Genomic DNA, 18,525 nt, shown 5'->3' on the forward strand with positions numbered 1-18,525 from the left:
AAGTGGAGAGGAGAGCAGGAGGTTGTGGTATTGCAAAGGATTTTCATTATCTTCTTTAGACAATGCTGTATTAAATTTTCTAAAATAAGCAAGTATTTCCTTTACACAGAAAAAAGAAAAACTGACCTTTTTTTTAAAAGAAAGAGAGACTTCTGTAAGAGATAGAAGTCTACGGCCAGAGGAAGAAAAGAATCCTGAGCTTACAAGTTTGGAGGCAGAGCAATGTGACAAGTACCCGGGAAGCCGGGGTCGGTCAGCGGTGAGCTTCACTGGAAAAGAGAAAGGAATGAAATTCTGAGCCTGGACCACTGGATGGGTCCACACGGCCAGCAAAGTGATCACAAGAGATGGCAGCAGATGGGATGATATGGAAGACAGCAAATCAAGCACAGAAATAAGTAGTAAAGATATGTAATGTGTGCTTCAAAAGGAAGTGTTTTTAATGAACACATTTTTGTAAACTCAACATATTTTTAACGGCTTCACCATATGCATATGTATTTTAATATGACTGAATAGGCACCTCACCTTCAACAGAATCAGTTCCAGATAGGGGTGTAGCACCAAACCAGACTCAAATTTGAGACTCAGGAAAACATCACTTCCAATCTTCACAGTATCAGGATTAAAAATGAAAGCACCAAGAACAACATGGACACTACCAGTTGCTACAAATGCTACTGACCTGAGTGCCCCAGGCAATGAGAGTAACATCGCTCCCTTCCTGGATGACTTCCGCCCGGGACAGGGGGATGCTGTACGGTTCCACAGGAACCTGTTCCACTGAACAGAGAACAGGGGAAAAATGAAGGACAATTATTTTTTCTCAAGTAACATTTGTGCATAAAAGAATATAAGAACCTCACTGTGGTAAAGCTTTATTTTATCTATTCTTCCCCCAAACTCCATAAGTTATTTATAACAGAAAGAGCACTTATTATATGGCTCCATAATGTTATTACACATGTGAAAAAGCACAATATAAATATATAAAATATATTAGCTATCCTGGAACATAAAAAGGACTTTAGGTAAAAACTAAAGAAATCTTAATAAAGTATGGGCTTTAGTCAATAATAATGTATCAACATTGGTTCATTAATTGTAACAAATGTACCATACTAACATAAGATGTCAATAATATGGGAAAATGGGTTCAGGTTTTATGGGAACTCTCCTGTACTATCTTCACACTTTTTCTGTAAATCTAAAACTATTCCAAAAAATAAAGTTTAAAAAAATTTTAATATGTCTGCTAAAACTTTATTGGACTGAATTAAGTTCTCAGACAAATTTTCTATCAAGGAGCAAATTTATGGGGGTTTGAAAAACAAAAAATTTAGTAGAATCAAATTTTTAAGTATATTCTGTTTTTGCACCTTGCATCTATGAACACTTCAACGACCATGGCGGCAACAACACCTTAATTTTCAAAGCTGAATCCTGTAGACCTCAAAGAGAGAAACTGAATCAGCTCCACCAGGTCAAAAGGAAGCCACTGGTGTCCCAGAGAAAACCATTTCATGATTTTTTTCTGCCCAACCAAATATAAGCGATACAGAGCTGACTGAATTCACGAGGAAATCATGAGGTGAATTTTCAAATGAAGCTGAGTAGGAAGTTGATGGACCTGCCCGAGATGCTGGAGGCCTCCTTGAGCCCCTCTTACAGCAGTGTAACAGCGGGGGCAGGGGGGGGATGTAGTCCCCTTGGGTTGATTTTCCCCACCCACGGTCTTTTTATCATCATTGTTATACGATTTCTTTGTAATTCAAAGAGCACAGAAGAGTAAAATAAAAGGTTCCTTCTGCTCCCCAGTCAGCCATTCCAACTACATAGCCCTGAAATAACCAATACCACCAATTTCCTGGGTGTCTGCAGTGGACATCTCTCCTTCTTTCTGTTGTCCAAGCTTCTTAATCCTCTTCCCACATTAGGGAAACGCCCCACCTTAAGAGGCAGGGCCCTTTGTCCACTATAGAAGTAAGATCCACATATTCACTTTCCCAGCTTCCCTTGCAGCTGGGGCACAACACATGGGCTCTGCCAATCAAATGCGCCCATGCCAGACTCTGAATTAGAAGCTCATGACACGAAAGCACAGCAAGTGTCCAGAATCCATTCCAGAATGCTGGTACCAGTGGAGGCAGACCCAGCATTCAGGCTCAGCAGTATCAGCGATTCAGACTGTGGTTCTGAGTCCACTGACGGCTGCTGGGGCGTCTCTGCAGAACTAGTTATGCTGTGGAATTGGGGGGATTGCTTCCAGATGTATATGGTGCTCAGGCACTCTAGAGATCTCTGAGCTATTTATTATCCTTCAGTAAGTATTTCTGCTTATATTGGACAGAGTTGATTTCATCTGCTTGAAAATTAAGAACCCTGACTGATTCAGTATCTTTTCAGATATACAAGCATGCATATACATAGACATATGAAAATCTTTTTTTCTTTCCACAAATAGAATCACATTGTAGAAGGGTTCTAAACAATGTGTACAATCTCCCTTTTTTTCCACTTAGCAATAAAGCTTGGCCATGTTTTCATGTCAAAAATATAGTTTTTGAAGTCATATTTATAAGTAAAAACTATCAAATTTAATGATGCTGTTATCAGTGATGTGGTGGAAAATTTTATTCCTCGTATTTTTGTATATTTCCAATCCAATGACATTTCTATCACCAGTGCCTGAGAGAGATGAGTATCTTTTATATCATCAATATGTTTAAATAAATAAAATGGTAAAACCTATAAAACTATTTTTGTGGGTATACCTCTATGCAGATGACAAGCTAACAAACCTGAGACATAAGCTGTGTTAGAAAACTTATAAGCATTAAAAGCATTTTTTAAAATTTTTGTGTAGTACACAAACCATGTTGAGTCAAAGACTTCCACTATCTAGACCAGGGGTGGTCAAGTCAATGTCTGTAAACAATGTTTTACTGGAACACAACCACGTCCATTCATTTACATGTTGTCTATGGCTGTTTCTGTCCTTCAACAGCAGAGCTGAGTAGCTGCAAGAGACAGTATGGCCTATAAGCCTAAAATAGTTATTATCTGTCTCTTTATAGAAAAAGTTTGCCAACCTCAGTTGTAAACAGTGCTTTTAGAGGTTAATTCCAGCCCATTCACTGACAGCTTAAATCCAGTTATTCGACAGATGGACAGACAGATATATGGATGGATAGATGGACAAAGAAACAGACACACAGGGAGTGGGACATATGCAACTGGAGTAGTGTGTTCTACTTAGCAGGTCTCAGTTGCTAAAGCAAAGTGATGGTGAAGAATGACACTGCTGACATCCGGCAAACACGCCAACGGCAGCACATAAGCTCTGTGCCATCGCCCAGTCTTCTTCCCCCAGCAGCAAGGCCAGTACGCCAGCAGACAAGCCCTGACACCAGTATAGCTCCGTCTTGCTGGTGAGGCAGTGGCTGCCATTCAAGAGTCCTGTCTCTCCTGCCTTGTCCAGGTGGTGATTAGCAAATCCCGGGAACGCACAGCTCCAGGGGCTGGCACACCAAAAGAAATGGGTCGGCACCTTGGTACCTCCATTGAAAAATTGCCAGTGAGCGACTAACTGCTTCACTGTATTAAATAAATTACCCAGAACAATAAGACCTCATTACTTTAACAATTAATTAACAACATGGCAAACAAAGCTTAGTCCTCCATCAAAAAATCATGCCGAGAATCAGATTCAAGAAAAGTCTTATATTAAAAACAACCAAAAGAATCTCTTCTTAGATTTGCATAAACTTACTCCTGAGAGCAGGAGAATAATACAATTTTAATATGTTCATTTATTTAAACTTGGCAAACAGGTCACCTAAGAGAGCAAGCTCTAATTCACAGGTACTCTTCAGTTACATTAACACAAAGATATTTATTCCAAGAGAAGGTTATTATTTCAAATCAGCGTTCTTGCATTCCGACCCCAGGGCTATGTGCTTTTCTGAAAGTGGGCAAGTAAGAGCACTTGGAGCACGCAAGCTCAGGAACTGAAGAAGACCCTACAGTCAAACTGCAGCCTCTTGTTTTCACAGCAGTGGGCTCACAGTGACCACTCCATGCTGCCACACACTGATTACACGCTATTCTTAGCACCAATGAGCATTCCACCCTTCAGCATCAGATACGCTGACAAAAATGTGACTTAGGAAAACAAGAAATCTTTCCAAAGCCAAAATAAAAAAGATGCAATTTTTTGCTCAAATATCAGACAACATAGATTTTTTTAATGTATCTTGTAAGTCCCATATATATGTTTCCTTTGTAATTGCAAATGCACTTATATTCATATTACATATACACTTACAGACTCATGGCATGAATTAGTCCATGCTTGGACCCCTTTTATTTCCCATCCTCCTCCTTTTTTCCTTTCAATTTTCTTCTAATGTGTTCTATTGCTTATAAATCATCTTAAACACACTTCTTAAATAAGGCAGAGTGTATAAATAATATATATGCTGTGTATGATATACACTTATTCATTTAATACTTATGGCACACCTGATATATGCAGACATCATGCAAGATGCTAGAATATAAAATTGAAAAAGGTAGTCCCCATCCTTGAGAAGCACACCTTCAACTGGGAGTCATAAAGATACAAAGACATGATCAACAAATAGAAACCTGATGTAGCAGTGGGGACAAACTGCCCTAGGAGCACAGAGGGAAGCAAGAACCTGGTTGTAAGGATCGAGGAGGCTTCACCACCAAGAAGGGTACAACTGATAGGGGTCTTAGAGATAAAGAAGTAATTGACACGAGAGAAAATAAAGAGGGCATTCCATGTAGAAAGAAGAGGGCGTGTACAAAGAAATGGAGCTGTGACACTGTGTGTGTGTGCATGTGAGTGTGTACATCTACAAATGCATGTAAATACAGATTTACATGATGTTTCAGGTAAAGATGAATACTGAAACCTTTAGGTTATATTCCCAAGTCCCTAAAAAGAACTTTCCCATTCCTTCTGATTTAATATATTAATAACTCGTGCAGAAAGCATCAACAAGAAAATAACTCACTCTTAATGATGCAAGTTCCCCTGTGAGGCAGAATATTACCATTACAGAGATAATAGGGTCATTTCTCTGCCCTGGCACTAATCTACAATAATGCTAGTTTCCTCACAAATGTGAAACTCGGGAGGGCTTTACTCATGTTGCATTATACGTGATGGTGTGATAAAAACATAAATGTTCTTTTTAAAAAGAAAATATATTTCTAAAATACGTTACTTTATGCTGCCTGATTACTAACAGCATATTCAAAGTTTCCGTACCCGAGAAAGCCTATCCCGTTTGTCAGAATTTATAGTTTACTGGGGGAGGATGCTCAAATCCACCCACCAAGAACCCACTCCGGGTGCTGTCTCTGCATCTAATTAATTTGGCGATCTCCGATAAAGCATTACATTACTTCTGTGCCCCAGTATCTCACCCATAAACTGTGGACAGCAGTACATGTCTGTCTGTCATATCACAGGAGCAGAATGAGGACAAATCAAGTTAATTATCGTAGACATTCTTTCAGTTCTTAGGAAAACAGCTTTACAGTTTAAAATAACTCAACGGTACAGTCAGTAAGACTATAAAGTTTCCATTCTAGGAACAGATATTCTTATTCCTATTATCATTTTCTGTATAAAACTGATATTTAACCATAAATTAATCTCTCTATATTACAATTGTTATATTCTGAGTAAATAGTCTCCTTTCAGATTTGAAGTTATTATGTTCATATTTTTTTGATAATTTTCACTTCTACACTAGCAATTACTTTTAACACTGACGTTAGAGATAATATATGACGAAAACTAAGTGCAATTTCTTCTAGTAATCACTTTAAAATTACTTCCCAAATACAGTTGTACCCAATCTTCCCCTCACCTCTTCACCTCAAATTACTGAAGGTCTAAACATTAACAGACTATATTAGAAAGACCAAATCAACATACTATTAACCAGACAAGGATGTCCACTGTCACCACTCCTATTTAACATAGTACTGGAAGTCCTAGCCAGAGCAATCAGGCAAGAGAAAGAAATAAAAGGGATCCAAATTGGAAAGGAAGAAGTGAAACTGTCACTATTTGCAGACGACACGATATTGTATATAGAAAACCCTAAAGAACCCACCAAAAAACTTTTAGAAGTAATAAACGAATATGGTAAAGTTGCAGGATACAAAATCAACATACAAAAATCAGTTGCATTTCCAGACACTAACAATGAAGTAGCAGAAAGAGAAATTAAGAATACAATCCCATTTACAATTGCAACAAAAAGAATAAAATACCTAGGAATAAAATTAACCAAAGAGGTGAAAGATCTGTACACCGAAAACTATAAAAGATTGCTGAAAGAAATTGAAGAAGACACAAAGAAATGGAAAGATATTCTGTGCTCTTGGATTGGAAGAATTAACATAGTTAAGATGTCCATACTTCCTAAAGCCATCTATAGATTCAATGCAATCCCTATCAAAGTTCCAACAACCTTTTTCACAGAAATAGAACAAAGAATCCTTAAATTTATATGGAACAACAAAAGACCCCGAATAGCTAAAGGAATCCTGAGAAAAAAGAACAAAGCTGGAGGTATCACACTCCCTGACTTCAAAATATACTACAAAGCTATAGTAACCAAAACAGCATGGTACTGGCACAAAAACAGACACACAGATCAATGGAATAGAATCGAAAGCCGAGAAATAAACCCACACATCTATGGACAGCTAATCTTTGACAAAGGAGCCAAGAACATACAATGGGGAAAAGAAAGTCTCTTCAACAAATGGTGTTGGGAAAACTGGATAGCTACATGCAAAAAAATGAAAGTAGACCCTTACCTTACACCATACACAAAAATTAACTCCAAATGGATTAAAGACTTGAATGTAAGACCTGAAACTGTGAAACTTCTAGAAGAAAACATAGGCAGTACGCTCTTCGACATCGGTCTTAGCAACATATTTTCAAGCACCATGTCTGACCGGGCAAGAGAAACAACAGAAAAAATAAACAAATGGGACTACATCAAACTAAAAAGCTTCTGCACAGCAAAGGAAACCATCAACAAAACGAAAAGACAACCTAACAATTGGGAGAAGATATTTGCAAACCATACATCTGATAAGGGGTTAATCTCCAAAATATATAAAGAACTCGTGCATCTCAACAACAAAAAAACTAACAACCCAATTAAAAAATGGGCAAAAGACCTGAACAGACATTTCTCCAAAGAAGATATACAGATGGCCAACAGACACATGAAAAGATGTTCAAAATCATTAACTATCAGGGAAATGCAAATCAAAACTACAATGAGATATCACCTCACGCCCGTCAGAATGGCTATAATTAACAAGACAGGAAACAACATGTGTTGGAGAGGATGTGGAGAGAAGGGAACTCTCATACACTGCTGGTGGGAGTGCAAACTGGTGCAGCCACTATGGAAAACAGTATGGAGATTCCTCAAAAAATCAAGGATAGAACTACCATATGATCCAGCTATTCCACTGTTGGGTATTTATCCAAAGAACTTGAAAACACCAATGCGTAAAGATACATGCACCCTTGTGTTCATTGCAGCGTTATTCACAATAGCCAAGACTTGGAAGCAACCTAAGTGCCCATCAAGGGACGAAAGGATAAAGAAGATGTGGTATATATACACAATGGAATACTACTCAGCCATAAGAAACGATGAAATCCAGCCATTTGTGACAACATGGATGGACATTGAGGGTATTATGCAAAGTGAAACACGTCAGAGGGAGAATGTCAAATACCGTATGATTTCCTTCATTAAGTAGTCGATAATAACAACAATAAACAAACACATAGAGACAGAGATTGGATTGGTGGTTACCAGAGGGGAAGGGGGGAGGGAGGAGGGCGAAAGGGATAATTCGGCACATGTGTGTGGTGATGGGTTGTAATTAGTATTTGGGTGGTGAACAGGATGTAATCTATGCAGAAATAGAAGTATAATGATGTACACCTGAAATTTATACAATGTTATAAACCAATGTTACTGCAATAAACAAAAAATTTAAAAAAAATTAAAAAAAAAAAAAACATTGACGGAGAAATCCAGGAAGACTACATCCACCCTGGAGTTCCCACTGAGGAGAAAAAAAAAAAAAAAAACATACTATTATATTTGTCAATATTATAATATTTGTTATAAACTTAATATAATATTACTATCTAATTAGAAGACAAAAAGCAAATTTCAATAAACAGAATAACTAAGTGCTAAACTTTGATACTATTTAACCCATGGCGATTATTGGGAGCATGTGTGGACAGCATAAACCGATATAATAATTCTCAATACCACAAGGGAGTAAACCAGAGAGGTGTCCTGGGAGCCACAGTGGTTGAGGGTCACAACCACATGATAGCCCAGGCCTTCATGTCATAAGTATGTCAAGGTTTTACTGAGAATTAGGGCAAAAGAATTGCAGAGAAGTGAGAAAGCAGATGAACTGAGGCAAATAGAGAAAACCACAAAAAGAGGTAGGTCCTAAAGAATGATTATAATTAGATACACAAAGGCAAAAAGCTGGCATTCTAAGCAGTGGGGGGCCATACATGAATACCAGAAAAGTCCAACAAGTCAGCTGAGAACACCACCACATGTCTTCTTACATGACGCACTGAGAAGGGCACAGCACCACTTCTATGGTATTCTTGCCAAAATATATATGACCTGCATTTAATCATGAAGAAACATTCAACAAACTGATTGAAGAATATTCTACAAAACAGTGAACCAAATGTGGACATCACGACAGACAAAACAGATGACAATCTGTCCCAAAACAAAAGAGACTAAGGAATGAGAACAATAAAGGGAGACTCTGGATTGGATCCTGATCCAGAAAAAGGACGTTAGTGGGACTATTAATGCAATTTGAATTAGGTGTGCAGACGAGTTAACAGTATGGTGTCACTGTCAATTTCCTAGTTTTGATCATTATTACTGTGGTTCTGTATGAGGTTAACACCTGGGGAAGCTGAGTGAGGGGTACATAAGAATTCTTTGTACCATTTTTGCAACCTTTCTGTTGAAACAATTTCAAAATGAAAAACTTAAATTTTTTAATATTCAATTTTTAAAAAGAAGGCTGACCCACCTTAGCAAGTTCCCCACAGATTTGGGGAAAATAAGGTATGATATGATGGGGAGGTACACCAAATTACAAACGTCCTTGAAAATCAACTATGGGAAACTGAGCTTAATACAAGGCATGAGAGAGGCACTGTGGATTGATACTGCCTTGTAAAACCAGCTCTGTTTTTGGAAATGTTAGTACAAACAGAAAAAACGAAGTAATAAAACTACCCAAGTGTAAAAGTGCAGCTACATTTGGTACTGTATCCGTGACCTCCTCATCCACCCGGATGAATTTAAGTTCTCTGGAGTTCCGGCTATCCAGAGACAGGAGGATGTGAAGACACAAATTCCATACCCGTGCACGCTGGAGACTCTGGACCGCTAAATAACAACCAATAACCCACTAAACTGTCTAAATATAAATAAAAACTCACATCAGAATCAGCAAATATCTTGTATGTAACCAGAAAACTTCTCACACTGATATACTTTTAAACATAAAATATGATACTTTTAAAGATAAAATATGATTTTAAGATTTCAAATGTTTTTATAAGTGTTATGGCTTCAGAAGGTCATGTATGTTATCCTATCACTGAAATATCACAGAAAACTAAAATCTCACCTATCACTTTTAACTGAATAGCTACATTAACTTAAAACAAAAAGTCCTGGGCCAATTTCAACTCAAATGCATTCTAATTCTCTTCCTTTGATAATTAATTAGCTAATTAATTCAAAATTCCCACATTTTCAGTTCTTTGCATAATGAGACAAATTTAGTATCTTCTCAAAATAATTTGCAACCATATCACAAAAGCAATATGATAAAGCAACCATCATATTCCTTAACGCAACTTCAAAATTAACCTCATTACATTTTCCTGTCTCATTTAACGAAACAAAAAAGCCCTTTTATGAGACCAATATTATTCCATAATATGCATCAGTATTCTTAATATACATACTAAAATTTAACCACATTTGTAATGTAACTTGTTCAATCTTTGCAATTACTCTTAGGGGTTTTTTCCCATGTACTCTCCAGTGTACAGCATTTAATAATTTAGCAAAAGTTCTCCCATCAACAATTTTACTAGCAATTGTCCATCTTTCACGATTAAGATATTAGAATTCCCTTAGTAAATATTTTCCAATGCATTTTCTATAGCAAAGAGCTACATATGGATGAACTTCATTCATATAAATAGATTCTAACAAGGTAAATTGGCAAACTTGCAAAGAAAATAATTGAATGCTGAATTTAAGGGCACTATTTTAAAGCCATTCTCCATCAGCACATGGAGAATTTAAAAGAAAAAAGAAAATAACCTAAAAGAATTATGTTGAGACAGAAAAAATACTAATTTTCACTGTCAACTGTAAAATACATCATTTTGTGAACCACTAAGAAAGAAAACGCAGTCAATTAAACTGACACTTTTTTGAATTTTTATTTTATTCTTATTGAAAGAAAAAAATTTAGACTTAATCGGGAATAGGTTTTATTATAAATGACCTCATACATACGTCATAAACAAACTATAAGTAACTAGTTAAGCTATTCCTAAAACTCTCTCACTTTCAGAATCTAATTCTTCTTGCTCACTTTTTGACTTATAACTGTCAGTGCACATGTTCTCCACAAAATATTATTTTCTGTGTCACCAAGCCCATCGGTGATACAGCACTTTTCAAATAGATCCATAAAAGAATGAACAGTTCGGTACTGGGCTCTCACGCTAGCACAGTGTTTAGGAACAGCCTATTTTTGACTCCTGCTTCCAAAGATCATTAAATTGTGATTCTCCACTTAACTCACCCTTCCACCCAACACAACCATCTGGAACCTCATTGTTAAAAGAGTAGTTCTCTGGTGTCTCTGGAATTTTATTCTAAGCTGTGGATACCCCTTCTGCAGGTCTTGGTACTGGCTGATGACTTGGAGGTTTGTGCATGTGTAGGTAACAGCGATTACTGGCCACACATCAGATGCCACTGATTTTAAGCCACATTCCAATTTCAGAGATGTTAAAATGTGAGGGGTATTGGACATCTTAGAAGCAAAGAAATATAGTACCTTATACTGGGTATATGACTTTCAAACATTAAAGTATTATTATAAATATTTTTCACATCATGTTTTTTGGTATCTGAAGTCCCTCAGTTTCCATAAATACAATATTACCCATGAGGAGCTACAATTTTACTAGACAACAAACATCAGCTGCTGTCCACTGACTTCCTAAATGCAGAGAGCAGACAGACAAAGTCACTGGAGCACATCTACAAAAGATAATTACTTTAAGCGTAAAAAAAAACACATAGGGACTACATAATATGTCTGTTAGACTGCAGAATTTGTCATTGCGTATCTAATGCTGAACAGAAACTAATAACTTTATGAATCAGCATCCAATCAGGAGAACAGAAACCTCTCTAGAAGAATTTAATTCACGGAATCTGTTATAAAGATGTTGGAAGTGCTGGGGTAGCAAATGCTGAAATAATGCAACCCAGAGATCAGGAGGCAGATAGCACCTCTGGGCTGGACCCAGCTGCCCACAGGAGCCACGAACGCTGCTGGAACCACCACCTGCGGCTGCTGAGCCGGACAGTCCCCACTAAAGACCCCGTCACCAACGCTGCTGCGTCAACGCTGCACAACAATGGCAGCTGCAGCAGAACAGAGTCGCATTAACTGCCACTACCAGGGGTGCCCCCAAAACCTCAACGGATTCCTTCCTCTCCACCTCCATCCCAGTGCCTAAACGAGAGCAAGTGCTGCCCACTGACAGAATCTAACTGGAACTCAGACAGCCAGCAGGGCAAGAAACAGCGCACTAGTTTTCAACTCCAGCATTAGAGGAGAACACAGAGGGCAAGTGCGGAGAAGGAGCCAACTGACAATACGCAATATAGTTACACTATAAATAGCATGTAAGAGAAGAAAATCACCTTCAATGAATAAAAGAAACCCCAATATATTAATAATAATCTAAAAAGCTCATATTTGTTGAGCCCTTTCTACATACTAGACACTGTTTTCAGCATCTTAAATGTATCACCCCATTTCATCCTCACAATGCAATGTGACTGATATTACATTGCTCCCCATTCTACATTGGAGGAAACTGAGGCAGGCAGACATTAAGGAACTCAGTAAAGTTACAAGATAGTAAGTGGTAACTCTGGGGTCCAAGCTCATAACCACTATGTTATATGGGTAGAAATCTGCCCAAGTTGGGTTTCGGGAGAAATATTAAATATGAACACATATCAAGCTTGATCCTCACCATAAGCCTTAAGAGTCAACAGCAGCAACTGCATGTTTTAAGAAAGGCAATGTTATGTTTGCCACATTTTTAAAAAATTGAAAACATAATTTTAAGAATAAATAATTGCTGTTTTCCCTGAGACCAATCAAGTATTAAATCTGGAATTCTCTCACTGACCTGCAGCAATTCGTTCCCATTTTCTCAAATTAATTTATACACCAAATGGGCTTTATGCTCCATAAAGCAAGCACCGTTTAAAATCTCCACGTTGGGGCCGACCCCGTGGCTTAGCGGTTAAGTGCGCGCGCTCCGCTGCTGGCGGCCCGGGTTCGGATCCCGGGCGCGCACCGACGCACTGCTTCTCCGGCCATGCTGAGGCCGCGTCCCACATGCAGCAACTAGAAGGATGTGCAGCTATGACATACAACTATCTACTGGGGCTTTGGGGGGAAAAAATCAATAAATAAAATCTTTAAAAATAAAATAAAATCTCCACGTACATATAACCCAGCATCTGCCTCTGTGTGTGGCTATGTGTCACTCCTCCGTTAAAAAGCTATATTTTTCTTTTACATAAACTCCTTTATAACAAATCATGGATTAAACCACAAATTAATAAGGACTCTGAGCATACATAGATAGCCAGAAACTATTATTTGTAGCCCAATGATTTAAGTCAAATATTATTTAATAATCATTTCATACCCCAAGCGATATTCAGTGCTAGAGATAAAAAAGATAAATTAGGTAGAATCCATAAATTTAAGTACAAGATTGAGAGATGTTGAAAGAGTAATGATAAAATTAATGTTTCAAATTGAGAAAATTTTCCCAACTGTAATTTTTAGAAACCTGACAACTTTATTTCTATTTGCGAAGAGTAAACACATATGAACATTACTGAATAACCTAATGGCCTTAAGAGTTGAGTGCTTTCTACTCTCTAAAAATTCTGCAGTCTAATCTGCTTATATTATAAGCTATATCTCATCTATGTTCAACTTTTGCTCAACACACACTTATATACATTGAAGATGACAACCCCTAAAGGGCTTTTTGTGTGCCTCTTACTCCAAATTTGAAATTCTGTAGATCAACTAAGAAAACGTAAGCTCAAAACATCCCAATCTGCTGTCAACAGTTCAGTTTGGGTAATGTTAATATCATTGCCTATAGAGCAATGTTTCTATACTACTAAAATTTGTATTATACTTGCCCTCAATATTTTTTAAGTGAAAAACAGAAAAATGAAAACACTAATGCCACCAAAGAAAATACTGTAATACTGAGATCAAGAAAGAAATCATCTCGTATACCGCACACAGAACCTTTTCAACCTCACCTGGATGCTCGGTGCACTTAAGTCTCTTGAATTGCTAAATCTGAATTGCCCAACCAACAGATAATAAATCGCAAGAACAATTCCTCCCTCTTCTGAAAACCATTCTGGACCAACTATTCCCACAACTAGTGGACGGCTGGCTGACCTCTCTTGCTAAAGCTCTATAAAATCCTTACCCCTCTCTCTCTCCTGAGATGGAACACTCCTCCTGAGTTGTGCTCATGGTCCAACATTCTGAATAAAGACTTATGCTTATGGGTGTTAATATTAAAATAAATCACTGTATATTTTTAAATAGAAACATCTTTTAATACACTACTAACATTTTTAAGCATTTATGTATCAAGCATTATTCCAAATACTTTATATATATTAACATATTTAATCAAATGATACTATGGAGAAAATGTTATACTACTAAACTCGAAAATCCAGAGAATATATATGACATTATAGAAAGTTATAAATGACCAACATTTATTCAAGAATAGGTAGTAGATCAACAACCATAAAAGACATGGAATAGAAAGTCAAAGATCTATCCCAAAAGGCACCAGAACCAGACAGTTTATAAGCAAATTACATTAAACCTTATAGAACAGATAATCCTAGTTATTCAATCCAGTCTGGAGCACAGAAAGTGAAAGCAGCCCAGTTCATCCTACAAAACCAGCATAACCAATTCTAAAACCAGACAAAGATGGCAAAGGATAAACTAGAGATCAATTTTACATATATATACACATTCGTGTTCATACATGTAAAGAGAAAACTAGAGTCCAATTTTATTTACGAACATAAAGGTCTTTTAAAATATCTTCTAACTGAATCCAACAATATGCTGAAAAAATAATGCATCATGATCAAGTAGAATTTATCCTAGGAATACAAGAATTACTCAACATTAGGAAATATGTTAATGAAATTCACCTCATCAAGAGATCAAGGATGAAAAACATACAATCATCTCATCAGATAACTAAAAACAATTTGATAAAACTCAACACCTTGGGAGAAGTGGGAGTAAGGGGCCTCTAAGTTAAAAATAAGGAGAAATTTCCTTAACTTGGTAAAGAGTACCAATCAGGGTGCAAGTTAAGAAAAGATGAGACACATTGCTAATAACGAAAAAAAATAAAAATGTTTCATCAGTTGTTGGAAAACAAGAGCAATAACTATCATTAGCTATAGAGCATAAGATTTTTCCACCTAGAACATCTAAGATAATTAACTGAAATATTAGAAAATTGAGTAAGGTTTCCAAATGGAATATTAACATACAAAATTAACAGCTTTCCTATATACCAGTAATAACCAATTAGAAATATGTAATGGAAAAAAATCCTACCCATAATAGCAAAAAAAAAAAAGAAACATTTAGTAATAAGCCTAACAATAAATGTGCCAAACCTAATAGAAATATCTATACAATTTATTCATGGACATAAAAGAAGTTTGAATAAATGGAGACAACCATGTTCTTGGAAAAGAAGAATCATTACAGTGAAGATGAAAAGAAAAGAAAAAATGTTCTAACATTTTCCATCCACTTAAAAAAAAACCTGAAGAACTGTGTGTGTGTGTGTGTGTATGTGTATACACAGAAATACACACACACACATATATTTACAAATAATAGGTTAAATGCTGCTCTCAATGACAACCAGTCTATGGGCATAGACACAGTGGCGACACATCCCAGGATGTAACATTAAACTGTTGAGATCCGGTTGTTTCAAGGGGGACTTCTAATAAACATACTAACAAAGGCACTTTTTATGACAGAATACAGAAAATAAATATATAAAAATACAAGAACAGGCAAAATTCTGATACACAAGAGAATAAAAATGCAAGGCTTTTATTCTTAGTATTCCCAAGTTAAATGTCTTACAAACATTTCCAGCTTTCAGGCTATAAATACATATCGTCTCCCCACAGTACCTGTGTCAATAATCCCTCATCCTCCCAGGTTTTCACTAACTGCCATTTAGAGACTTGCAGTGTCTGGCTTCATCCATTATTTATTACCCAGGGCTTAATCAAAGAATATACGAGGCTTACAGAAAACAAGAATGGAATTAAGAAATATAGGCTTTATAGTTTAAACTATAAAGGATACAGGCTTATAATTTTCTCCTTCCACATGCCCAAATATATATAAAGATGGATGTTTACTTCAACATTGTTTAGAATAGGCAGAATTTAGAAAAATTCGAAGTTCCATAATAGGGGAAAGAATAAACTATGGTACATCCCAAGGAATGTTATGAGCTAAAAATCAGCTAAATCTTTGTGAACTGCCATTGAAATATATCCAAAATAAACTGGTAAGAAAAGCAAGTTACAGAATAGTCATAACACAATTATTTTTATTATTATTTATGTACATATGTTCCGTATATTCACATATTTGTATAAATGTAAATGCATGGAAAAAGATTTGCAAAGTAAGTTACAGAACAATGTTGATAATATGATCTTAACTGTTTATATGTAAATGTATTCTATACATTCACATATGTATGTACATATAAATGCATAGAAAAAAATTCCGAGGAAGGGAGTTAGGTAGGGAAAAGGATCTTTCACTTTTTACTTTTTATTCTATATCTCTATGATGCTTGAACTTTTTACAAAGAGTGCACATGATTCACAACATTAAATTTTATTAAAAACAAACAAAAAATAAATCACTCTTTATCATGTAGTGTAAGCTTAGTCATTGAGAAGATATCCAGTCGGATTAGGCCAATGATGAAAAATAGACATCTGTTTAATGTCCAAAATTAGTCTGCAAGTGAATGTGAATAATATAAAGAATATGTGAGTATAAGAAAATTCCACTGGGTCCTATTCCATGAATATTTCACTTTATCAGGTCAATCACAGAAGACATGGACTCAAAGATATTTTGCACCTCACGTTGATTGAAAACCTTTTGATTTCTCTTGCTGCTCAAGACTAGATCAAGGCCTTCTCATCACAAAACAGAATAATAATCTATTAGCTGCATTCCCTGCTTGTTTTAGGTTTACAATAAATGCTACTCCACAAGGTTAAGACAGAAGTCTACATGAACAATTCATAAAGAATAAACAAATACGAAATTAAAAAATATGAAATGTAAAAGGTTACTTGTAATCAAATAAAAACTGAAGTAAATTGACAGTAACAAAATATGTTTAAACACGTAGATAGAAGTCCAGCAGTATATACAACATACAGTAAACAGCATTAGAGGATGGATTTATGAGCTGTTATCATCTTTTGTACTTTTCAGGAGTTTCAACAAGCACATTTGAAAGACTGAACAATAGCCACAATCCTTTAACTCTCCCTGTATCCACACCCTTTGCATTGTGACTTTGCAGCTGTTCCCATGCAGAGATGGAATCTATTTGCCCTTCTCTTAAACTTGGGCTGGCCTTGTGACTTGCTTTGGCCAACACACTATAGTGGCAGTAATTATGTGCCAGTTCCTAGCACACACTTCAAGAGCCCTGCATGCTTCTACTTGCTCCCTTGAGACCTTTGCTTCCACCACGCAAACAAGTCCGAGCTAGCCTGCTGGAAGATGAGAGACAGGTAGACCAAAGCCCACCAATCACAGCCCTAGATATGTGAGCTAGCCCAGCTAAGATCAGCAGCAAATCCAACCCATACCTGACTTCCACCTGATGGTAGACCTATGAGGGGCTCCGATGAAACCTGAACTGCCCGGCTGAGCTCAACCTAAACTGCGGGCCTGCACAGGAGCTATACAAAAAGTTGATTTAAGACAATAAGTTTTAGAAGTGGCTTGTGAAGCATCAATAGCTTGCTGATTGCACATGCAATACCTCTATAAGGAGAAAACTAAATCTTTTCTAAGAAAATAATGTAAAGCATTGCTAACCACTTAACTATAACATTGTTTACACCAAAATATTAAAATCTTATTTTCAGTAGTTATATATCTTTTTAATCGGGGAAAAAAAAGAAAATTAAATTAGCTCAATAGGGTAACCGAACTACTCATTTGTAGTTAAGAATCCAAGTTGCCATTTAGCAAACCTTATCACTGCCCTTATATATATGGATAACTGGTGTGTGTCCAGATATTTTTTTTATTACATTTAAAGACTAATGACAGAACTAAATTATCCCTGAAATCACATCAACCACCACCAGCACTGACTGAGAACCTTCCCTGAGCCACGCTGTGTGCTAAGTGCCTTTAAGTCTACCCGTTCATTCCTTTCATCTTCAAGAAAACTTGATGAGATAGGTATTATCACTGTGCTCACCGTACTGAACGTAGAAAGGTTAAGTAGCTCGCCAAAGTCACCTAACTTGTAAGCAGTGTAGCCAGTACTTCAAACTCAGGCAGTCTGGTTCCCAAATTTACTCCTGACCACTTTGTTAGACTGCCCAGGACAGAGGGTTTCCTAGAGGAAAAAGAGAAACCTGACAGACCACCTAACGCACCCAAACACAATAAAAGAAACCTACACCAAGGAGACTGGGGGCTATATTAGTAATAGGAACATGAGAAATTAAGCAAATGGAAAGAGAAGAGAGAAAAAAACATTTCAAAGGAAGAGTTGTATACCGAAGAGGAAATGAAAGAATGCATTTTTTTTTTGGCTCAGTTGTGAATCATGCTAATATGGTCGTAGCCACGTAAACACTAAATAATGATCTGACCAAAAGCTATACTATAACTCTATGAAGATATTAGAAAAAGTTTAGATATCTTGAGGAGGAGGGATGG

General features: G+C 36.7%; 1 protein-coding gene across 1 annotated transcript in view; it reads right to left on the minus strand.

Annotated features, from left to right (window-relative positions):
- The window catches only part of BCKDHB (branched chain keto acid dehydrogenase E1 subunit beta), a 214,425-nt gene that overhangs the window by 142,653 nt on the left and 53,247 nt on the right, over positions 1–18,525 (minus strand). Inside the window, exon 7 of the mRNA XM_058566721.1 lies at positions 686–783. Coding sequence (XP_058422704.1) covers positions 686–783 — 98 coding nt within the window. The remainder of the gene's footprint in view (positions 1–685; positions 784–18,525) is intronic.

The sequence above is a fragment of the Diceros bicornis genome, chromosome 23 (assembly GCF_020826845.1).
Source record: "Diceros bicornis minor isolate mBicDic1 chromosome 23, mDicBic1.mat.cur, whole genome shotgun sequence".
NCBI lineage: Eukaryota > Metazoa > Chordata > Mammalia > Perissodactyla > Rhinocerotidae > Diceros > Diceros bicornis.